Below are 25,440 nucleotides of genomic sequence, written 5' to 3' on the forward strand. Positions count from 1 at the left end.
CTGCAGCATAAAATGGCTGCCCACTGCTCCGGGTGTATGTTCACAGTGTGTGTGTGTGTTCACTGCTGTGTGTGTGCACGTTGGATGGGTTAAATGCAGAGCACGAATTCCGAGTATGGGTCACCATACTTGGCTGAATGTCACTTCACTTCACTTACACTTTCAAAGCTAGATTGCTATTGTTAGTCTCTCTGAAATTGCCTATCCTACATTTAAAACAGTGGTCTCAAACTCAATTCCTGGAGGGCCACAGCTCTGCACAGTTTAGCTCCAACCCTAATCAAACTCACCTGATCCAGCTAATCAAGGTCTTCAGGATCACTAGAAACTTCCATGCAGGTGTGATTTGGAGCTAAACTCTGCAGAGCTGTGGCCCTCCAGGAATTGAGTTTGAGACCACTGATTTAAACAAAGAAAGGAAAATACAAATTAAAAAAAAAAAATCTATTATAGTATTTGCTGCAAAAATATGGGTGACCAAACAGTTTCTGCTCCCCGTTCACTTCCATAGTATTTTTTTTTTTCACACAAAGTCAATGTCGACCAGCAACTGTTTGGTTACCCACTTTCGTCAAAATATCTTCTTTTATGTTCAACAGAATCTTCATTTTATTCAGAAGCGTAATAAACAAAATATAATTGTTTAATTCATTAGTTTGATTTCAGGGAAAAATATAACTCAGACAAGTCTGAGACATTTACTGTAATAAGGTTTTTCTTGCGTCATTACACCTATGAATATTTCACTTACTTTGTGTTTTCCATAAAAAAGTAATAATGTACAAAGAATTGCACTTCCTAAACTTGCAATATATATATATATATATATATATATATATATATATATATATATATATATATATATATATATATATATACTGTATATACATATATAAATTTACAGTCTGTAATCAAATTTACCTGCATCCTTGATTTGACCACTTCCTGTTGCTTAAATTAAGCGTTCCTTTCAAGTACTAAATCAAGTGCTAATTCTTTCACCATAAAGTGCGTCTTGACATTCATATATAACTGTCAGTTTGTATGTGCCCTGTAAACTCAGACAAATCCACTCAAGGCATCTGGTATGTTTTTTTCACAAAGCCGACGGACATATTCAATGCAAACCAAGCATCGTGTAATTAGAGTCTTTTTTTCCCTCTTACACATATAGTGGCATGACGAACTTAAGCAACTCACCGTTAGTCATTTATTTTGCGCAACAACACATTCATTCTACCTATTGTCATCGTCCGTCTATTGTATAGTGCTGACTTGCTTTATATCTCACCTCTAAAGAGACCTACATTGTTGGCATTTTAAACTGATTTTACTGAAATAATTAAATATGATGCAGTGTGAAGCAGCAGCATTAGCCTCATATTTGTTGCATGAGTTGAATATCTAATAGACCTCACAGTTAGAAATGTGCTTCATCTAAAACCCTGCAGGCCAACCACTCACAGTTCAAACTTGCATGACCTCAAATGAAGTTTAAGAATTGTTAACTTGCATTTAAAGTGAACGCATGTCAGAGATCATCACTCTTGATACCATTTGCATTTTCCTCAGCATGATCATAGTATGCAATTTCAGCAAGAATGGGCAGTGCTGCCAAAACAACCCAAATTTTCATATTTGACAAATTAGCTGAACAGTTATTAACACGCTCACTCTAAACTGTAATTCTTACTAAAACCATGGTTCAAGGTTGCGTGATTGTTAGCACCTACGGCACTCAAATAAGTTCTCTTGCAGCCTGGCTGCAATAACACCGTAGAGGCAGACATCTGTCAGACTACACTTGTCCACTGTGCCAACACTCGGACCCACCTATGAAACCCCACCTCACCACAAAGACATGAAGCAGTGTGCTGTGACCACACAGAGTCTTTATCCATGCACAGAAAAAGACACTTTCTCCTAAGCACACTCTAAAATGTCTCCCTTCATGACCGCCACAAACATGACTTTGTCCATGCACAGTGCCATTCTGTACAACCATTGGCTATATGGATACTAATACGATATGTGCAGCCCAGAGGATGCAATTAAACATCATCTGAAGTCACTTAAGTAGTTTTAAAGTTTGTTAATTGTGAAATTTGGGTGTAGAAGCAAGCAATACGCATGGCAGTGTTAAGGATGTGATTTATTTTTGGTCACTGTCACTTCATCACTGCATAGAATAATATGAAATAATATTTTGCATGCATATCATCAGCATATGGATTTTATTTCAAACACAACTGACGTTATGAAGTGAGTTTGGAGTAAAACATGCTATTAAATGTTGATTAAAAAAAATACCTAACTGCATCCCAAAGACCTTGATTAGCTGCTTCAGGTGTGTTTGATTAGGGTTGGAGCTAAACTCTGCAGGGACACCGGCCCTCCAAGATCAACTTTCCCCACCCCTGCAATAAACCAAATGATTCAATTGTGATTTTGATTTGATTTTGATTAGTTTGTGCAGCCCTACTTGTAGCATAGTGTAGTTACAAGTAGAGAAATTTAAGATACTGTACAGTTATTATATAGTCAAGACATTTGAAAAAAACTTACAAATAAAATTGAATTAACCAATTATTTTGCATACTAGCATAATACTTGTAATACTGTTTCTGCAATTTTGAAGGGATAGTTCACCCAGAAAATAAAATTCTCACCCCATGTCATTACAAAACCATAAGGGCTGATTGATATCATTCATAATATTTCTTTCAGCTCCTTCTGCTAGAAGATTGGGGTACAGCATATGAGGGGAGTTGAAGCTGGCCATAAAGATCTGTGCAGAAGACGTCTGGTTCTCACAGTCTTCTGCACAGTTGCTAAGTAGCACAGTGACTTCTTGTAGATTTAGGGTCTTTCCATTTTAAAATAAGCAACAAACCTGATCTCAGAAATTACAAGGGCAAGTTGGTACAGGGTTTTCACTGCAGAATCGCTACAGCAAACCGCCAACTAAAAGGTCACGTTGATGCACTTCCTGCCAATGAGGAAGCATCCACAACCTGCAAAATGTGTGAGAAAATAAGTGTGAGAGGTGCTATATCTATTTCTTTCTGAGACCGCCCACCCTGGCTCTGGCAGCTCTCTTGGTTTAATTCATCACCTGCATTTGCTGACGTCAACCCGATTCACATCTTGCTTGACACCCTGTGGCCAAAGCACGCTTTTCCACCAGTTAACTGCAAGCATAAATAAATATATGTAGTGTTCGTTTGCAAAACCAGATAACTTTTAACGTTTTTAAAAATGTTCAAAAATCATGTTTTTTTTTTGTCTTGCGTTCCAATTAAAAACAATCAAACTGCAGTTGGGTTGTTTTGATTAAATAATAATAACTAATAAAATGCAGCTAACAAACACAATAAAAACATGATAACAATAAAAAACATGATTTAAGAAAATTTATAAAAACGGAGTGATCTGTTTTTGCAAATAAACGCTTCATATAGAATTTTGTCCTTACATAAAGAGGCTGTGTTGTTTGTGTGTTCATAAGAAAGGTCACTTAGATTAGCGATTGAATCTTCTCCAATGACGTTAAGGTGACTCCTTTGAGACCAAAACAGGACCTGTATTTATAACATTAGCATGTTTTCTGACGGAACAGCTGTACAAATGCTCAAAGGAAATGACTTTTAGAATGAGGCTCTTAAAATATGGTGTGTAGTACAGTCATGGAAGTTCATTGTTAGCAATGCTGTTTTTATTCCAATGTATGCCTTTGGTAATAATTGTCGTTTGTTAGAATTACCCTGTGTTTTTTTTCCTCCCTTTCTCCCATATTTTCTGCTATCGGACGGGTATGTTTTGATAAGGAAGCATTCTTTCTCGAACCCGTCCTCTTCGGGGCCACGCGTGCTACTTGCCCTTGTGAGTTGGACTGTGGCTCCGGTGTTTTTGCATGGAACGGTGATATTAGCTGGATGCGTATCAGGGCTAGCCAGTACTTCCTGCTCTAATACAATGGAGAGGAAGCCAACTAGTAGTGCTACTCTCGACGACTTTGCTTTGCTCTTTGAAACCCTGTTAACCTTCCCTCCATCATTTTGTATGCCATGACAAGGCCATTGAGGGCATAACATACACCCGTTTGACACTCGATACAGTGTGGGTTGGCCAGGATGGTCAACTAGTTGACGTCTTCCTGACTATTCCTAACTAACTAATTTGATTAGTGTAGCTGATTAGTTGATTAGCTTCAACCCTTGTTAGTACTTGTTAGAAAATGTATTAGTTTAAATTTATATTAAATTCATTTACCTGAACTTTATATAGCTATAATTAGCATGTATGCAAAACTAAAATATACTGTATTTTATAGTTATTTCTTTGTTTGTGTTTAAATATATTAAAATATATATTAAAAGTATATATACTTTACATGTGCTTTAGTATGTTAGTCAATGCATCAAAATAAGTGTTCTTCTTTAAAGCATGACAAAAGATTATTAAAACATAATGATTTATAAAGTACTTTGAAGTAAAACCTTGAAATTTTACAAAAAATCACTTTTTAAAAGTGTACTGAAGCATGTTAAGAAATAGTCATGTAAGTGTATGTACACTTAGGCCTAAGTGGCCTTTTATTTCATATTGTGATACCTGCAAGTACAGTTTTTCAAAAATATATTTCTAAGATTTAAAGTGCATTACAAGTGCACATTCAGTACATTTAAGTGCCCTTTTTCACAGGTAATGTTTTTAGTAGTGGTGGTTAAAATTCTATTAATTAAAAGACAAACTCTCAGAAGGCTGTTAGCATGCTAACAGTATAAAAATAACTAATCATTTAGTAATGTTGAATATTTGTTTATCGACTAGTTCATTTTGAAAATATGTAAGAACCAATCGTTAGAACCAATCTTCCAACCCAGATAAAGATTTCAGATATATTTAGGACTCTGCCTGCTATGGGTATTTGTCTTTGCAGGCTAATGGGTTAAGCAGTAAAACCTAGAGCATGAAGAATATTTATGCAAAAACAAATTAGTTACTAGTTTGCATAACACTAAAGGACTGCCTTAGGAAACCACTGCGGTGTATCTTAGTGGGAGTTTGATCTCAAATGCTGAAGAAGTGCCCTTTGGCAAGCGCATAAAGTGCTTGGCTAATGCTCAGCTAAGCTAGCTGACTGATATTGTCTGGGTTGTGTGTACCCAGAATCTTTTTGCAAATGTTAGGAAAGAAATTTGCCAGCAAGCCTTCAGTAATGACAGACCGCTCTGTCTTTTCACACAACACATCAAAACTCTTTAACTCAAATATTACTTATGCGAGAATACATTTTCAAGCTAAATGCTACACGCAGGGAAGGGATTCGGATAATCTTCTGCTCTTCATATTATATAAAGTATGGAAGTATGTGGTTTGGGAAGCAGAGATGGAGTTCTAAAGGGAAACTATAGGTGTCCTCAAACTCCTGATGATAATTTTTCAAATCAAGTAAAAAATCTAAATATCTTTCATTTGAATCAGTCACGTTATTCATTTCAGACTGAGGGTCAGACTGTAATATAGTTTAGTTGTAATAAAGTTCAAAGTTATGGTCAATTTGCTCACTCTCTATGTTAATTTTGCATCAGAATGTTGGTAATTTAGTAGAAAGAAGGGTATTTCACGGATACCAGCAAAAACTAGGTTTCTTCCAAGAAAAATGAAGCACATCAGCGAGGAGCCCCCTCACATAAGAGAAAATTGGATTGAGGAGTTGCACACTGGGATCTCTGTCTGCTAGCTTCTCCTTGCCCATAATTCAATTAGTAGGAGCTGACATCATCGCGTAACATAGGTTTTCTTTTGTGATGGCCAGCCATGGCAGCACGAGTGTGTGATCAGCTGGCTCATGAGCCGATGGTGTGTCAGAGCGGCATGTTTCTAGATGACACTGAGAGAAAAGGGGGACAAAAGAGAGGACTCAGAAAAAAAAAAAACAGTCATGTCTAAATGGTAACTGTCAAAAAATGCATTGCGGGGTCAAAAGTACATTGAAATTATTGCAGTGTTGTTAGCAAAATTATTATTAGTAGTAGTAGTATTAATACATACTTGCTATAGTAATATATTATATTACAACCAGAATTCTAATAGGTTATGTCATTATATTACAAAAGAATTTCAAATCACATGAGCCAATATTTTATTCACAATAAAACATAGATAACATAACAATTGTTTAAACTGAGAAATTTTTAAATTTTACGCACAAAATAAGATAAATTCAAATTTGATGCCTGCTACAGGTCTCAAAATAGTTGGGACGGGGGCATGTTTACCATGGTGTAGCATCTTCTCTTCTTTTCAAAACAGTTTGAAGACGTCTGGGCATCGAGGTTATGAGTTTCTGGAATTTTGTTGTTGGAATTTGGTCCCATTATTGCCTGATATAGGTTTCCAGCTGCTGAAGAGTTTGTGGTCATAGCTGCAGGAGGTGGCTTTGCATTGTCCTGCTGAAATATACAAGGCCTTCCCTGAAATACACTTCATCTGGAGGGGAGCATATGTTGCTCCAAAATCTTTATATACCCATCAACTGAACGCTGATGACACGCTGGAAGGTCAAGTCACCTTTATTTATATAGCGCTTTTAACAATACAGATTGTGTCAAAGCACTTAACAGTATCAAATTGGATGATAATGATAATGTATAATGATAAGATTAAACACTCAATTTTCAGTTAAAGGCATTTAATTATTGAATTCAGAGATGTCATTGTCTAGCTCAGTTTAGTTTACATAGTATCTGTGAAATCAAATTGACGATAATCGCTAGAAATTAAGTGTCCCTAACTGAGCAAGCCAGAAGCGACAGCGGCAAGGAACCAAAACTCCCTCTGTGACAGAATGGAGAAAAAAGCCTTGGGAGAAACCAGGCTCAGTTGGGGGGCCAGTTCTTCTCTGGCCAGACGAAACCCGCAGTTCAATTCCAACCCCAGCCATGTCAGATTGTGCAAACGGCTTATCTGATTCCCGTGGTCTTGTCCCGATGGGGCATTTTAATTTATAATTTAATGTATTTATTATATTTGTGTTTATTCATTATTTTAAGTTTTTCATTTATATGGTTTATTCATTTGCTATAATTGTAATGTATAGTTTAATGCATTTATTGTTTCTCAGTCTATTTTTATAATATATATTTGTTTATTATCATTTTAATTTCTAGTTTAATTCATTTAATATAGAAGGTCTCCCTCCTCTTTAGCCCAGAGGACACAGCGTCCTTGATTTCCAACAAGAATGTTGAATTTGGACTCGTCTTACCATAGAACACTTTTACACTTTGAAACAGTCCATTTTAAACGAGCCTTGGCCCACAGGACACGACGACACTTTTGGACCATGTTCACATATGGCTTCCTTTTAGCATGATAGAGCTTTAGTTGGTATCATCATATGGCACGGCGGATTGTGTTTACCAACAGTGGTTTCTGGAAGTATTCCTGGGCCCATTTAGTAATGTCAATGACAGAATCATGCCGATGAGTGATGCAGTGTTGTCGAAGACTACGGGCATCCAACAAAGGTCTTTGGCCTTGTCCCTTACGCATGGAGATTTATCCAGTTTCTCTGAATCTTTTGATGATGTTATGTACCGTAGATGATGAGATTTGCAAAGCCTTTACAATTTGACATTGAGGAACATTTTTTTTTAAGTATTCCACAATTTTTTTACGCACTCTTTTTCAGATTGGAGAGCCTCCACTCATCGTTACTTCTGAGAGACTCTGCCTCTCTAAGACATCCCTTTTATAGCTAATCATGTTACAGACCTGATGCCAATTAACTTAATTAGTTGCTAGATGTTCTCCCAGCTAAATCTTTTCAAAATTTCTTGCTTTTTCAGCCCTTTGTTGCCCCGTGCCAACTTTTTTGAGACGTGTAGCAAGCATCAAATTTGAAATGAACTCATTTAGTGGATACAATTGTAAAATTTAAACATTTGTTATGTTCTCTATCTTCTATTGTGAATGTGATTTCAAAAGCCTTTTAGTCTTCATTTTATAAAAAAATAAAAATAAAATAAAACGTCCCAACATTTCCGGAATTCGGTTTGTATTTATAATAATAATATTACATTTCTTAGTTCTTTATTTATTTAATTATAATTTAAATAATAATGAAATGTAAAATATTATTTTGTCATATTAAATAGGGGAAAACAGATTTTCCTTTTATTTATGTCCTTAGCTTATCACATGCCTGAAATTTGTATTCTTTAATATAGTTTAAAAGTCAATAAGAACATTACACCCAACTGCCCAAACCACAAAATCATGCTGGTTCATTTTTACACTACTTTCTTCAGAGGTCCACCTTCTGTTCAGGGATTTCCTCTTGGACTGTCACGTTTCCTTAGCTGCCTTTCCTTGGCAACAAATTGCAGTTGCCAGGTACGTGAGGACTGTAATGACAATTGTCATTTCCGCCTCTGTGGATGGTTTTTAATGAAAGCAGATATGTAAATACAACAGGACGCCAGGTGCGTCACATTTCCCCATCCGCCTCTCCCTTGCAGGCTGTTTAAGAGCTCCTCTATTGACTTTCAAAAGTAGGCCAGCGCGTATTACCGTGATTGTGCCCTGTTGGCTAAGATAGCTTATCAAAGTGCAAACACAAGCTCGGAAATCAACACAAGCTTGAGGAGACACCACTGTCTAATGTGCACATAAATGCTGGAATAGTTATGATTTTTTTTGCACGCTTTTCCTTATGAGCAGCCCAGGAATTGACTACATCACTAGGCCAAAGTGTAGCAGTAACAGGTGTGGTCAATGTATTTAAGTTCAGTTGACTGATTCAGGGATAGTTTGTATTTATAAGCACACTAAATAAGATTAGACCAACCTGGAGGAAATCAGATGCTAAATCGGTTCTCTTACACCAGCATGATCCAGGATTACAGAGCGTGATCTTTATTTGGAATGAAAATGAGCCCACACTGAAGTCTTGTGTTGCGCTATTGACTGGATGTATTGAGTTCAGCTGGAGTCCAATGTTTCATTTGTGGAATCCGAAACAGAGAGACAGACTAGAGGCCTGGCGAGACCTTGGTTGGAGCTGGTTCTGATTTGGGAAACATTCTGATCCCGTGAGTCAGGCGGCCCCACAGACACACATTCAGGCCAAAGTCAGTCACGAAGGACTTGGCAACTATCACTCCAAGCTGGTTTAGTGCCCTATTCTGAAAGGCTTTGAAAATTTCACCCCTTTCTGAAAAAGTTATCTTCAGTAATCTTTAGTGGAATACTCCAGGTTTTTTACAGCTTAACTTAAAAGGACAGCTCCATTTTTTACTATGCAAATATAAATTTTTATTGTAGAAATAATAAAAGTGCTTAAACAAAAATACTTTTAATTTTTGGACTTTGGTGGTTTCCATAAGTAATGAACTTCCTGTTTTACTATGTCATAAAACTGTACTTTAGAAGTTGCATAGAATATGGATTTTTGGTGCCAAAGATCCCCATAAAGGACCATTTCTGTTAGACAAGGGCCCCCTTAAATAAAAAATAAATAAAAATATAAATATATAAAAAAAACTGGTAAAATATTAGCATTTAAAAAAAAATACTATTCAAGCATAAAACTCAAACATGCTTTGCACAATAAATACTGATCCCAAGACAATTTTTAAGTTAATCTATTTTTTTTAATCTTAAGAAATTTTTCACGGATTTCAACCCCCCCCACCAGAGATCATTTTTTAAATTTCTGGTATAGCATGTCAGTGGTAGAAAACAAGGACATGCTTGAGTAGGTTACTGCATTTTTACCATTCTGATTTGCACGAAAACCATTGCAGTCTAGTGTATGGACATTGTTGCATTGATGCCAAGTGAATTCAGAATAATTCTTTTGATAATGAATTGATAAATTACCATTGATAATCTTCATTTTGTTTGATTAATTGTACAGTCGTACCATATTGTCAGGAAGCTGGCGATATGCAGCCCAATTGCTAAATTAATTAATTGCTAAATTGCTAAGATTTTGATTATCAGGTGTGAATTTCATTTCAATTATTTATTCTTCTTCAGCTTCAGCATGCACTGACGGAATTTACAGGAAGTGCGCAACAGGAAGTGGCGAGCACAGTATGCCTGCCCTGCACAGTGCAAATCTAAGAGAAGGTTGTTTCCTTGTTAGTGCTGAACACCTGACACTCACACTGACCTGACTTGGCACGCTAAAAAACATGTGCACGTGTGTCTGTGTGTAAGGATAGAGAAAGAAAAAAAATGACTGGAATTTCTGCTGTTCTGAATTTCTGTACGTGTATGTATGCATGACAGGAAGACAGAGTTTGTGTGTTCACTTTTATGTGGCAATAAATCAATGTCTCCTTCTCTGCCGAGCACAGAGATATACTCGTGTGGGTGTCTTATCTGTTCCTGTCTCTTTATAATCTCTGTGCGACTGCATACTCGCCCTGTTCAAAGGCAAACCCCGTGCTATGATTAAAAACATTTTAATCATATCATATTTACATGATATGGTGAGTAATTAATCGAATGTTTCACAATTAATCACATGTTTCAATATTTGCTTTTAAAAAACTTAAATGTATGCATGCACTACACTATAAAACAAAATTTTAATTTGTGTCTGTCAAATTACATCTACTTTGACTAAAGGTTACTGTGACAAAAAATGAATGTTTTTTATTACAAATCAGCACAGTGTGATGCATACTCAAGAACTGAGCAACTGAACAACATGACAAAAACAGTCATCGAATAGTGTCATGTCTAGTTGGGGACGTAGAACAACAACAACTGAACATGAAAGTTGTATGCCACAACAAAGTTATAGTATTTGTGAACTCTTAACACATCATATTAGCATGCAGTATTAGTGGTCAAGGTAGACATGACATCTCCTGAAAGGCATGAGCTAAGTTTTGTAATGACACTGTTTTTTTTTGTTCAAGTCGAATGGGATTACCTTCTGTTTGTAAAGTATTTAATATGTTGGATTATCCAAAATTGTGCATTAGCAAATGAGTAATAAATACAGAAGCCATTTTTTTCCCATGGAAGTCCCCACAAAAGTACCTTTACTTATTGTGATGTAACAATACTTGATAATGTAATTTTATAATTTTGATCATAATGCTAAATTTCCCGTTTTTCTTCAGGGCTAACGCTTTGGAGCATTTGGGTTTGTTTCCACCTGACTGCTTCAGTTCTGGGGCTTGGGTTATACTTAGTACGTGTGAGACCTGCTGAGCTAGTGATGAGCTAATGACAGGTCTGGGCGCTCTCTCTGTCTCCTGCTAACCACACTCACACATTCTTGACGTCTGTCAGCAGAAAGCAGCGCTGTCTACACCAGACATGACCCAACACGAGGCCAACGTTCTAAATGAATGCATAATTAGACCCTCGATTTATGCTGGACTTTTTTGACCGTTGTGAGGAGCACAACTTCATATGTTGTAACCTTTAGCGGCCCCATGACTGCATAACACTGCTTTGAAATCCTGTAGGAATGAGGTTATGTCATCACAATTTTTGTGTTATTTGTTGTTTAGTCTTTTAAACATCTAGTTATCTAGAGCAGGCTGGAAATTGTCTTTTGTGTATTTTAACCAAAACAGAAGCTCTCACATGTAGCTACATCTGAGCCATAACAGCCTTCTTTTTGCTGTCTTTTCCTGGGGAGTTTTCCATTTTAGAGCATAGAGGACGATTATAGTGGCATTTAGTTCTGCTTTGGAAGTTGTTCCTTGCTTCGGAAGGCCTACAGGTTCTGTCATCACATTGAAATCAGACTGCAAACTCACAAATCAGCTAAAACACATTTTTAGAAATTATGCTGATTCGCCAACTTTAGTACATTGCACCTTCATGTAAATCAATTGGTTGAACCAGTGTTTTGCTTAGAATTTATTTTGTTAATTTATTTCAATAATTTTAGTTTTTGGTAGTTTGTTTGTTTTAGTTAAAATCATTTAGTTTTTATATGGTTTATATATGTGTTCCAGAGTTCAAGTGTGGTGAACTCTGACCTGCAAATTTGTATCACGTGAAGACGTGTGACCAGTAGAAAATCAAGATGTCATGGCATGACCTCTAAATTAAAAGAACATAAGAAACATCTATACCCCAAATCAGCCTTTGAGACTTTGAGTTAAGTCTGAAATAATCAACTAATTGTTCAGACAAGCCACCTTCTAATCAGTTCTGAAATGTCATTGTTTTAATGTTATTTTGCACATCCGTAGTTCTGATAAAGAACTAGATTTTGATTCCCAGTGCTGATGCCTTCAGTAAGTCTTGGATGCTTAGAGATGGAATGAGAGGGGGAAGGAGGGGTTGCAGTCACAGAACAGTGTGGCCTTTCAGGCTCCTTGGAGGAAGGGATTGAAGTAAGGAGGGAGAGAAATAGAAATGGAACTCTGTGTCCTTGGCTTGTGGACTGCCCCGAACACATGACCTCCATCTGCCTGTGCAGCTTACAGTGACACGCACACTCACTCAAATACACACACTAGTGTATGTTAGTGTGTCGCGTAAAATCACTAACATTTTAATGTATACTCAAATAGACATATACAACCACGCACCTAATCCAGACCAGAAATATACTTTACACAAGTATGCAGACACGAATGCTTGGTCAGCATATTGCAAGCATGCGTATTTGGCGGAATCCAACATCAGTACTCAAGGGGATGATAGAGTTACTTTGAAAAACCTGCGCTATATTATTCAGTTGGCTAGTTATAAACATGTCAACAGTTTAACTGACTTGATCCATGCTGCGTTATAAAGGCAAAATGCAGTAACTACACTTATGGACCAAAATTGTCCGTAAGAAAATTGGAAAATTTATATAAAATCAAAGTTTAATCAAAAATATTTGAAGCCATTTTCTCTGTTCCATTGTTGGTTTAATTGTTACAAGTTCAGCGAAGCGAAGTTCAAAATCCATTTGTACTGTTGTCAAAAATAGGTTAAGCCACATGGATTACATAAAAATTGAATATGGCACCAGTTTACTGTTGACGTCTCATTGTGCTATCACTAATTATAATGGTTTATCTATAATTTTGGCTCATTGCACAGACACAATGTAAGAGTGTCCAAAATAAAGACAAATTAAAATGATATACTTATTGTCCTTACATGTGTAATTTCATCATTATTTTAAATAATAATTGAATAAAATGAAATATTTTTCAAGGTAAAAATTTCTGAGTTTGTGTTAATCATAGAAGAAGTGTATATATGAAGTCATTGTATATAAATTACATTTTTAAGGTATTTCAGAATAAATTAATTGCTCAAGACAAAGAGAAAAAAGTCACATCAAAAACAATGTCACGTCATTAAAGCAGTTACCTACATTTCACTGCTGGTTATACTCTGTATAATTGTGTATGTGACAAATAAAAATCTTGAATCTTGAACTGTGCCTGTCATGAGTCCGGGCTGCAGTTCTGCACCATCTCCCGTCCTCCCGGACTCCACTCCCCTAACTGCACACACCTGCCGCATATCATTCACCTGACACTCATTATTTCACCCTCAGCTGTTCCCCATTGCCACAGACTATATAGTCTCCCCTCTCTCACCACTCTGCCTGGTGAATTAATTGTTATTTTGTGTATATGGTAATTGTATTATTGTAGTGTTTGCTCTGGTCTGGGGATACATGCACTGTGTTGCCGTCTCGTATCCCATTCCATTACTGCTTTGTTTTTGCCGTGTTGGCTTTTTGTTTTGAATTAAAAGAGATCCTTACTTGCATTTGGACCCTTACTTCGTCTTTCCACGGCGCTCTCGAAGTGTGCCGTGACAGAATTCACCCAGCAGACATGGGTCCAGCAGGGAGGTTGCTCAACATCCGCCAGGGAGATCGGAGCATTGAGAAGTATGCCAGGGACTTCGTTGGAGGAGCTCGGCGGTCGGCTACTGAGAAGACCCGTCTCATGGTCTTTTTCTGGGTAGGCCTAGCTGAGCCCTTCAAGTACTTTATGCCATACTGGACCGCAGAGGAGTCGCTGGAGGACTACATAAACCTGGCTCTGCATTTGAGCAGCTCGGCTTCAGGATGGAGTTAGCTGCGGAGCCCGTTCTCAGTTCTCCCGATGCGGCGATCCAAGGGGCGTCAGAAGCCACATCGGCCGCACCCAGTACTGTTCCCGGAGCGTCCTGGGCTGATACGCAGCGTGCAGGAACCCCCGCTGATGTCGCTCCCGAGGCGACGGGGCCCGCTCACAAGGCTTCCGAAGCGGCGTTGCCCACTCACGAGCCTCCCGAGACAGCAGAGTTCACTTTAGGCCTTCCCGAAGCGGCGGTGCCCGCTCACGAACCTCCCGAGGCAGCGGAGCTCACTTTAGGCCTTCTCGAAGCGGCGGTGCCCGCTCACAAACCTTCCGAGGCAGCGGAGCTCACCTCAGGCCTTTTCAAAGCGGTGGAGTCCGCTGATGTTGTCTCCGAGGCAACGGAGCTCGCTTCAGGCCTTTCCGAGGCGGCGGAGCTTGCTTTAGGCCTTCCCGAAGCTGCGGAGCCCGCTGATGTTCCCTCCGAGGCAGCGGAGCTCACTTCAGGCCTTTTCAAAGCGGCGGAGTCCGCTGATGTTGTCTCCGAGGCAGCAGAGCTCGCTTCAGGCCTTCCCGAAGCGGCGGAGCCTGCTGATGTTCCCTCCGTGGCCGCGGAGCTCGCTTTAGGTTTTCCCGAAGCGGCGGTGCAGGCTCACGAGCCTCCCGAGGCGGTGGTTCCCGCTCACAGATCTCCCGAAGCGGCAGTATCCGCTCAAAGTTCCCTCGAGGCGGTGGTGTCCGCTGATGTGCCCCCCGAAGCGGTGGAGCCCGCCATTACCCGCTCCAAGGTGGCAGCTCCACACACACCGCTGTGGTGGTTGCTGGTTCTGCCCTGGGTCTCCACCCCGCAGGCGCTGCCTCAGGCACCAGGTCCCCCTCCAGCACACGGACCTGGTCCCCCCCCATCCCACTGTTTCCGCCCCCGCTCTGCCATCCCCCTGGATAGGCTCTTGGGAACGTCTGGAAGCCGTTCCTTAGAGGAGGGGTCCTGTCACGAGTCTGGGCTGCAGTTCTTCCTTTCTCCACTAGAGGTCACCATCTCCTGTCCTCCCGGACTCCACTCCCCTAAATGCACACACCTGCCGCATATCATTCACCTGACACTCATTATTACATCCTCAGCTGTTCCCCATTGCCACAGACTATATAGTCTACCCTCTTTCACCACTCTGCCTGGGTGAATTAATTGTTATTTTGTGTATATGGTAATTGTATTATTGTAGTGTTTGCTTTGGTCTGGGGATACATGCACAGTGTTGCCGTCTCATATCCCATTCCGTTACTGCTTTGTTTTTTGCCGTGTTGGCTTTTTGTTTTGAATTAAAAGAGAGCCTTACTTGCATTTGGACCCTTACTTCGTCTTTCCACGGCGCTCTCGAAGTGTGCCGTGACAGTGCCTAGTAGGGAAGAGCGAAACATGATGTTTTTCAAGCTAATGCCCACAATATTGCCCCTTGTGGCAACACTCAGAATGCATGTGCACTTGTGCTGCATTATAAATTATGATTAAGTATATTTCTAAATGTAATAACACATAAAAATCTAAGAATTTGAGTTCATATACTTGGGTAGAGTATGCATACTTATATATCCTATATTTAAGTTTTTTTCACCCTAGTGTATCACAAGCATGGCATGCTATCAGATGCTACATGTGGAGTACTTTTGTTATAAAAACCTGGAGTATTCCTTTAAAGCTTTATGCTCTCTGTAAGATGTATAGTTTTCAGGCCATGGGGCAATGTTTTACAGAGACATTTTAAGGCATATTTAATGTCTAGATGTCCATTATTTAAGGGGGCAGTGGAGAGAGCACTGCTTTGGCTGTAGGTGAGCTCTTGGGTTTGTATCTGTGGTCTATAGGGCTTTGTTTATTCTCTCTGGAGTGAGAATGACTGCGGCTGAATCTGGTGCCAAACAGAAGTCTGCCAGAGGAGGAGTGCAGTAGGGCAGCTCTCTCTCCACCCCCAGCTTGGCTCTGTGGCCTGGCATTCCAGTCCGTTCCACACACACACACACAAACTCAGAGCCTCAAATACACAACCACTGCTTCCTGAAAGACAGGAAGTGAGGCCGGCTTCCTGTGACAGTCCTCTTTCATGTGGTCACTTCCTGGTGTTTGGCTCTTGCTGTTGACTTTCTTCATTGTTCCTGCAACAGGGGCTTCAAATCGTGTGTATGTGAAAATAGCTCTTGGAGTATGCAACAGCTGTACATGCGACAAATGTTGACACATTTGTCAGGGTTTGCATGATTATGGGCAACCTGGAATTATCAGGGAATTTAACATTTTTAATTTTCTTGACTTTTTTCAGGCCTAATCTAATAATCTGTATCTAATAAATCTTAAAATGGCAAGGGAAAGTTGTGGAAATTGTGATATAACCTAATAAATAATAATATATAAATGCAATGCATGATTGTAACTTTGACAGCCAACAATCGTCAAGCAATTTTGTTTTATGAGAACAGCAGATTTGATATTTTGATAATAACTTGTTTCCAATGCCATGTACGTTCAGTAAGCAAGTGATCTGCGGAAGTGTGACTCAATTGGACTGTTGAACACAGTAAACAATCTCCTCTTTTTTGTCAATAATTATGCACATGCAAAACAAATAGCGCCATTTAATTGTTTTTATTGATTTAAGTCACTTATACCAAATAAGAATTTCCTACTTTGAATGGAATACAGCATAATACCAAGTTACTACAACTTTATTATAGTATAACTGTAACAACTGTGGTATTGTGGACACCATAAAATAATTAATCTAAATTTATTGTATGTATTAGTTTAGTTTAATTAGAGTGAATAAAATATATAACCATATGAAATGACTGAAAGGTGGACAATTTTTAGCACATTATACCACATTTTCACCGTAGGTCAATATAATAACATGATTCAGTTGCATAGATGACACATTGTGTTCTTACTTGATCATAACATTCTATAAATTGCTCAGTTTTATATAATGCCATCTCATTGTGTGTACTGTTGTGGTATTTGTGGAATGGCAGTATTGTTGCAAACCCAAGATTATAGGATCTTCACACAACAAGAATGATAGTTGGGGTTTAGTATCCACAGACAGGAATGTGGATTGGGACACTGTAGTTCCAGAAGAGATAGGGTATTAGCGGGCTAGCTGTGATTACGTTTGAACTTTAAACACAGTGATTAGTTGGAATGCTGAAGTTCCTGTGTTCTGCCGCTACTAATACATCAACTATTGTCAAAACAGGCAAAAAATGTGTCAATCGGGAAGGAAGCTGCAGACCTGCACACAGGATGAACACGTTTTGATATAATTTGGGTTCTCTTTGTCGTTTTTCTGGCCGTTTGTTCTCATACTTTTAGGGACAGATTCAACTGCGGCTTGGAGAAACTCAGTTGACTTATGGTTTTTAGAGGACACAAACATACAGTGCAGCAGTCAAACAGGATAAATGGACTCTCTCATAGCTCCAGTTTGTCATCATTCCTAGGTAGCATCAGAGAGGGAACTGCTGTTTCAATAGTTCACCGCTAGTGCACGAACACTTTGATAACTCTCAACAGGAACCGTTTTGAGCCACATCCAAACATACTGATCTGCCAGACTGTTCCCACTCAGAATGCCGTGTTATGTCCTGGTATTCCCCTGACTCCCAGGGCTCACATTCTCCCAAACCTCTCCATATATCCATCAATGAATCCTCTTCTAATGTATTTGTGGTTAAATTTGTCATGCTATAAATATTTGCGGACTGGCCAAGATATATTTCACATGACATGCAAAGTTGTGTTTTAAAATAGCGACGCTGTTTTCAGTTCAAAATTTGAGAAAGATGGACAGTTTTAGTTAGCAGAGCGAAATGACTTCAGTTGGTATTGTTCTTCTTTGGATTCATGCGTGCATTGCTCTAAATTGTTGTGATTCATTTGATTTTTAGATTTTGCTTCACTCTGCAAATGCTAACGCACATAATGTACGTCATCATGTTATTTGAAGTTATTCTGATAATTTCCCCTTTTTGTGCCATGTGATGCATACTGCCCACAAGAATGGTGAGAGGTGTTTGCAATTGGCTGGCTTTATTTCAATTTCTGGGAGTCTAGTTGTTTTCATGCATTTTTGAAAATGGTTTTTTTTTTATTACCATTTTTGATCAAAATTATGATTTTGTTTTTTTTTTAAATGTAAAGTGCTTAAGCCATGCATTAAAAAGCACTTGAATGTGAAGTAAAAAGTAGTTGACCTATCTTGATGTTTAAAAAAAAAAAAAAAACATTGTGTGTGTGTCTGTTTTTTTTTTTTTTATTATTCCCAAGGTTACTCCATTTGAATATTTTAACTTAAAAAGGTCAAAATATGTGATAGTTTTAAAAATGGACTGACATAGTCATAAATGTGTGCAGGGCTTCTTTCTGTGATATAATTTCCTTTCTTGTCACATGACAAGAAAATGGCTTCCTGCATGTTGGCTGACTTGGGTGTTTCTCAATGTAAAGGCTGCATCTTAGTAAGGTTGTATATCTAGGCTGACACCTCATCAAGCTCCGTTGAAGATCATCTCAATTTGAAAGATCCTTTGGAGTCAGCCTTCTTTTCACGTACTTTGTTATTCGTATTTTGTGCTGTGACCATGGACGTGGAAACTTTAATGACGTAGCCAGAAGACTTGCTAGACTGTCTAATTTTAGAGTTTAATGCTGAGGAGGACTCTCAGAAAAACAGGACTAGGAGAGATGCAACCTCACTAGGATTACGATTGATAAATTTGATTTAATTTGATTAAAAATATATATTTTTTAAGAATAAGAAAGAACACATAGGTTATTGTTTATATGAATTGCATTCGATCTTTCAAGATCTGTTTCTGTTGGGCACGTAAGATTTATAGGCTAGATTTTCCAAAAATAAATAAATTAATTAATTAATTAATTAATGTGTCTCTGCATGTGCTTCATGTAGCCTTTTAGTTCACAAACAACTGCAAAGACCATCTTAAGCTGCCATCACATCCTGTAACTATCCATTAACAACTCTAAATTAGACACAGGAGGCATTAGGCCAGCATTTCAAAAATCCCCCATTTTCCACCTCTCTAGGGAAAATGGTACTAATGATTGAGATCACCATGACAACATAGGTAATGTGTCTATGCCAGGCTGAATGTTTACCTTTGTTTGCCAGACATTATGGGATGTGAGCTCATCAGGGTGAAAGAAAGCACATAATTTTTTACTTCATTACATGTGCCCTAGTGATACAAATATTCATTGGCTAGAATAGAATAACAAGCACAGAAATGGCTGTTTTGGTTGGTCATTAAGAAAGGTTGCTATTTAAGTGATATGTTGCTAATTAAGTCAGACCACGTGGCAGTGCATAGTTTCATTTATTTTTCTTTTATAATTGTTGCGCTCCTATAAATAAACATGTCATTGGTCGAAGTTGACAGGCCAAGCCATTCAAATAAACAAACCAATGTTCTGAAAACATCACAGTGTTTATGCTCTTTTGGTAAATCAACTTACAAATGGCTTACTCATAGTTGCATCTGCACTTAAATCTAAGAGTGCACATGTCATCTTTAATACCTTCAAATAAATCAGTTCATCCATTTTTGAAGGAAGAGGTTCATCAAGATGTATCATTTATAATATTCAGAGCTTTGAATCTGAGGATTTGGAATGTCCTTTGTCACTATGTAACGATCGGCCTTATCGGCCGAATTACATGGATTTAAAATGGGGTTAGATTAAACTGTGTGAGAGCGTTGCGTGTTTAAAAAGATGAGACAGACAACAATGTTAAAAGTGAAAATCATCCGATAAGGCTCATCATTACAACTAAATTTAGAATTATGTTTTCATGATTCACAGCAAAACATCGAAGGCACTCTCTCGTTCTGTTTGAATAGACCACTGAGAGCAATTTGTAAATATTTGCACGAATATGTTTATAAGAATGGCCAAAAGGAAAACTGTCCTCAAGTCTCCTTTGAATGACAGAAAATTATGCATATAGGTGAAGGAAATGGTGAGTGGACAAAAGTGGAGGTGAAGAGAAAAAAGGCTTTAATAGAAAACAGCTGCTGTGAGGATTTGCACTCTGCTGATTTACTGTCAGAGGGGAATTTACGGGAACAAGGCAAACTACTAACATAACACTCACGCTTTTTCTCCTTGCTGTCTCTCTCTCTTCCACAGAACTCAATCAGACACAACCTGTCCCTACATAGCAGGTTTATCCGAGTGCAGAATGAGGGGACAGGTAAGAGCTCTTGGTGGATGCTTAACCCTGAAGGCGGCAAAAGCGGCAAGTCATCTCGACCCCGGGCTGCCTCCATGGACAACAACAGCAAGTTTGCCAAGAGCAGAGGACGAGCAGCAAAAAAAAAGGTAAAAGCTGCACACTAGACCTGCTGAATTCTCTTCCATAAACAGTACACACTATACATTTGTACATACAGTTATTTTTCTTACAACTTTTTTCTTTCATCTCTAACTTTATAGCTGGCTCTTCAGGGTGGTCCCGAGGGGGGCGCAGATAGCCCAGGCTCTCAGTATGGCAAGTGGCCAGGCAGTCCGAACTCCCACAGCAATGATGACTTTGACGCCTGGACGGCTTTCCGTCCCCGCACCAGCTCCAATGCCAGCACACTGAGCGGCCGTCTCTCGCCCTTCATTGACGATGAAATTGGCGACTCTGATGTCCACATGGTCTACCCAGGCCCCGGGTCAGGTGCCAAAATGACCTCCACTCTCCCCAGCTTGTCTGAAATGGCTGGTTCTCTGGGTCACAGTGGCTCTGAGAATGTAATGGAGAACCTTCTGGATAACCTCAACTTGCTCTCACCTAAGAACCAATCAGTGGGGCCCACAGTAGGACCTGGGTCAGGATCCAACCAGTCCTCGCCCTCTTCGCTCATGCAGGCCAGCCCTGGTTACTCCCCCTACAGTTCCCCAGGTCTGGCTGCAGTCAACCAGCAGACCCAACAAGACTATCGTAAGTGTCTTTATGGCCAGGCAGGAATGGGCAGCATGTCCCCCATGTCGATGCAGCCTCTGCCAGAAAGCATGCCAAGTTTTGTTTCTGGCCCAGGAACCATGGGCCAGTTTAATTGCACAGCAGGGCTGCTGAAGGAGCTTCTTACATCTGATGGAGAGCCTGGAGAGCTCATGCCCTCAGTGGACACCGTCGTCTCCCAGTCAGCTGGAGGCAGTGGATGTATGTTGTCGCCCTACAATAGTGGGCGGAGTGAACTTATGGGAGGTGGAGCATCCCACAGCCATGCCCTTTCTCATCCACACAATATGCACGGACAAGCCACATCTCTGGCATTGAATGGGCGATCGTTGCATCCTCTGACCGGGATTGGTCACAGCAGTTCTGGTGGACGCTTGGGAAGCATCAAGTCAGCCATGCATATGCAGTATGGAGGCTCCAGTCATCTTGGAGGTGGGCTTCCTCCTTACTGCAGTGTCAGCAGCAACGGATATGGGCGCAGCCCAGGGATGATGCCCCACCTGCAACAGCAACACCTGGAGAAGCTGCCCAGTGATCTAGACGGGATGCCTGTGGAGCGATTTGAATGCGATGTTGAGTCCATCTTGCATGATACGCTCATGGACGGAGAATCCCTGGACTTCAACTTTGACCCCATGGCCACCCAACAGGGGTTCCCACCTCACAGTGTAAAGACCACCACCCACAGCTGGGTGTCTGGGTAGGAGCTACTTTTATTAAATTTATAATATTTTCAAAAGGACTTTTTGAGTAGTGTTTAAAACACATTTAAACACTTTGTAAAAACTTTGACTTGTGTAGATGATATATGAAGTGGCTTCTTTGACATTTTTCCTTTTATTTTTACAGGTAAGAAAACCTCTCAACTGGAAAACAGCAGCACGGAGCGGCTGTCCACATGCATCCAAACCCTTCGTCAGGGAACGTAGCCCCCATTATTCTTTCGCTTTGTTTAGCTGAGGTGGCTGAGATACGACCTCACACTGCCAAGCACACTGGCTCAGTACAGAGCTAAATTGCAAGGACTTTCCTCAGACATTGGGACTCACGTTCAAACTAAGTGCCAAACCAGGTGCCTGTGCTCCATTGCCAAATTGACAAGCTTTATTTTGCTGCCTTCTTCTTGCTGTAGAGAATCAGTCGTCAAATCAGGGCAACGAATACCTGAGGCCCTTACATCTGCTGCAACACAAACTTACCAATGTCCACACCAATTTTCAGAAATGATTTTACAGCCGCATTTCAATTAAGGGCAAACTGTGATAAGGTATAACCATAAAATCCAACACCAGGCAGCACACCTCAAGTTCATTCGATACACCTCAGAAAAGTGACTCCCAAGGTAATAGCTCATTCATTGTTGCGTTGTCAGTTCAAAACCCTACTCTGCAATTTTTGCTGAGAGTAACACATTCAAGCTGTGCTTCATGGAGACTCCACGATTGGCCTTATTGGGAAGAAGAACTGGAACAGTGGTAGGCAGGAATGACTGTAAATAGATTTATTTAGAAATAGTCCTGCACAAACATGACCTTGAAAATTTTAGGGAAATTGCTGCAGACTAGTTGAACTGTGTCACATACAGCACATCATGACACTTTCATTTCTGTCTTGTAGCACTTTTCATTTTGTCTCAGCATTTGACGTAGGGAAGATGTACTACATTTCTAAACAGTGTGTTACTATTAATTGGTGGACTGACAGTTTGCACGGTATCAACAATCAGGGCAACAGATTTAATGTTGTTTTGTAAATCTGAGAGAAACTGGACTTGACATTTTACATTTTGGTAGGCTTACATGGAATAGTGTTTCTCATCTGAATTATATACATCTTTCCACATTTCTTGTAAATACATGAAATATATTTCAAAAACATATAAAGTAGAAATATAAGAAAGCTATTATATATAGAAGTTTTTTATTCCTTTTGCAATATCACAATTATTCTTATTGCTGTTTATTATTGGCTTCAGGTTGAGATTTTTAGTTCACCCAATAATGAAAAACTTTATAAAATAATTTCAAATCAATTTATTTATTCTGTGAAACACAAAATAGTGACATTTTGAACAATATCATGGCTGCTCCTTCCCATGCAATGAAAATGAAGGGACTCTGTCAAGTCTTTTGAACTACAAAAATGGTTCATCTTTGCCATTTGATGGCAAACACCATTGGTTTTTGTGTGTTTCTTTGCACATCTTATAGTCAATTTCGATTGACCCAATACCTAAATTTTTTCATTGTATGGAAAAGAGGAGCCAAGACATTATTAAACAAAATGAATTTGTGTGTCATGGAAGAAAGTCACACAGGTTTTGGAATGACATGCAAGCAAATAAATGATCCCAGAATTAGAATGGTTGGATACATTACTTCTTCTAAGTTGTTTATAGTAGATTTTTTTTATGAGATTTGGGTCTTTAAAATCCTACAAAGATTAGGCCTCTCTGTGTTGTGACCCATATAAGAGCTAAATCCCAGGGTAAGACGCCTCCTCAAAATTAAAAATAATAATAATAAATCAATAAATAAACTCTTGTATTTGCTCTTCATAATTTCTCATGGGGCCGGGACACCACCAAAGCCTTTAACAGAGGTTAATGTAGTTTAGAGATACAGCGCTAGTAGACTTTGATGCCTTTGCCACTGTATTGAATTTGTGGCTGTAGTAAAGCTACAGTTCTCTGCCTTTAAGAAAGTGTAGAGACATTGGCAACATTATTTGGCTGAAGGAAAAGTGGTGTGATTGTATCATGTCGTGGTGTATTATTTACACTTGTATTATATTTCTATTTTAATTCACATCTCTCTCAAACTGCAGGCACTGTGATGTATATGTTCTACAAGTTTGTGGTGATTTTCAAAGTCTGTGGTGCCTCAACTTTTGTTTTTCATTTCCATTTCATTTTAGTTTCTTATTCCCTTTACCAAGAATATGCTGGGTTAAATACAACCCAGTGCTGGGTAAATATTGGACAGAACATGCTGGGTTGTTTTCAACCAACAGTTGGGTTAAATGTTTAACCCAACCTTCTGGGCAGTAACCCATTGCAAAATCTCATTGGTCCAAAATCCCACTCTACATAACTCTATATGTAACTTAAAATATGATTGGCTGTGCCATAATTTTCACTTTTTAGTATGGACAGACGAATTTCCTGTCACACCTGGTTCGGACACAGTGAGGTTCAGTCATGAGAAGAATGCCAGACGTTTGTTAACTTAAGCTCACATCATTAAAATATTATTATTAACCTCTGACCCACACTGTCTCACTCAGCACAAGAAGAAGACCAGATTACTTTGTGCCCAATTATCATGAACATGCATTTGCTTTGTGAATTTAGCAGGTGAGCCCACCTATGCACATCCATGTACTTTAATGATTATTAAGATTATTGTCATCTCCAGTATGTTTTTACGATGACGAGATATATGATATTTCATGTTTGATAGAGCTGTGGAGTCATGTTAATGTCACAGATGTTAGTTCATAGTTCTGAAGAATATGAAGTATATTTAGAGAGTAGAAGATCATTTACATGCACAGCTTTTTGTACATTGTACACTGTTATTCTTGTATTTAGCAGCAGTTTGTAAAAAACATGAACAATTGAAAAAGAAAAAAAAACTAATAATGATCATTGAAACAAATTTGGAAGAAAATGTAGCTGTTTTTCTTCAGATTGTGGAGTTTGGACCAATTTTTAATGAAAAAATAAATAAATTAATTAAAATATTGCACTTTGTCTATAGATGTAATGAGTTCTCCTAGAGAGATGAAAAAAGTGAAGATCATCTATTTTGAAACTAATTGTTACATTTCTTAACTTGTGTACAGAAATGATTTGATTCACAATCAAAATATGATATAACTAAAGGTGCAATTTGTTTATGTAGTTGAGAAAGTAATAATCTATAAGAGAGAAATGATATTGTTAATCTGACATGCAAATACTGACATATGTATATTATATCTTTATTCTTTAAGTTCATCAGCAGTGAGCAAACGTTTGTGAAATGTGAGGCCATAGCGCTCTGATTTTGTTCTTTATGCCGATGTTGTGCTTGTATTCCTGTACAAGAAACATGCTGCCGCTGTAAAAAGCCATGTGTATATAAATTATGTTATATAAAGAAGAATCCAATGTGACTGTCTCTTTATTCAATCACAAGGAACATTGAAACACTTTGAAAGCTTTGATGGCTTGTGGGAAATGTTGACACCAAAAATTTTAAAAAGGTATGTGACAAACCTGGATTATTTTGATTATGTAAAATGTCAAACATACATATTTAAGTGTATTATTATCAGGGATATCCACTCATTTTAGCAGATTTATTGAGTGT

General features: G+C 38.8%; 1 protein-coding gene across 1 annotated transcript in view; it reads left to right on the forward strand.

The window, feature by feature from the left end:
• Nucleotides 1-25,236, forward strand: part of LOC306851522 (forkhead box protein O1-A) — a 45,091-nt gene extending 19,855 nt beyond the window's left edge. The window contains exons 2-4 of the mRNA XM_079387815.1: nucleotides 20,266-20,457; nucleotides 20,572-21,785; nucleotides 21,935-25,236. Coding sequence (XP_079243941.1) covers nucleotides 20,266-20,457; nucleotides 20,572-21,785; nucleotides 21,935-21,938 — 1,410 coding nt within the window. The 3' untranslated portion in view covers nucleotides 21,939-25,236. The remainder of the gene's footprint in view (nucleotides 1-20,265; nucleotides 20,458-20,571; nucleotides 21,786-21,934) is intronic.
• The last annotated feature ends 204 nt before the right edge of the window (nucleotides 25,237-25,440 follow it).

Source organism: Barbus barbus, assembly GCF_936440315.1.
Source record: "Barbus barbus genome assembly, chromosome: 31".
NCBI classification, from domain to species: Eukaryota; Metazoa; Chordata; class Actinopteri; order Cypriniformes; family Cyprinidae; genus Barbus; species Barbus barbus.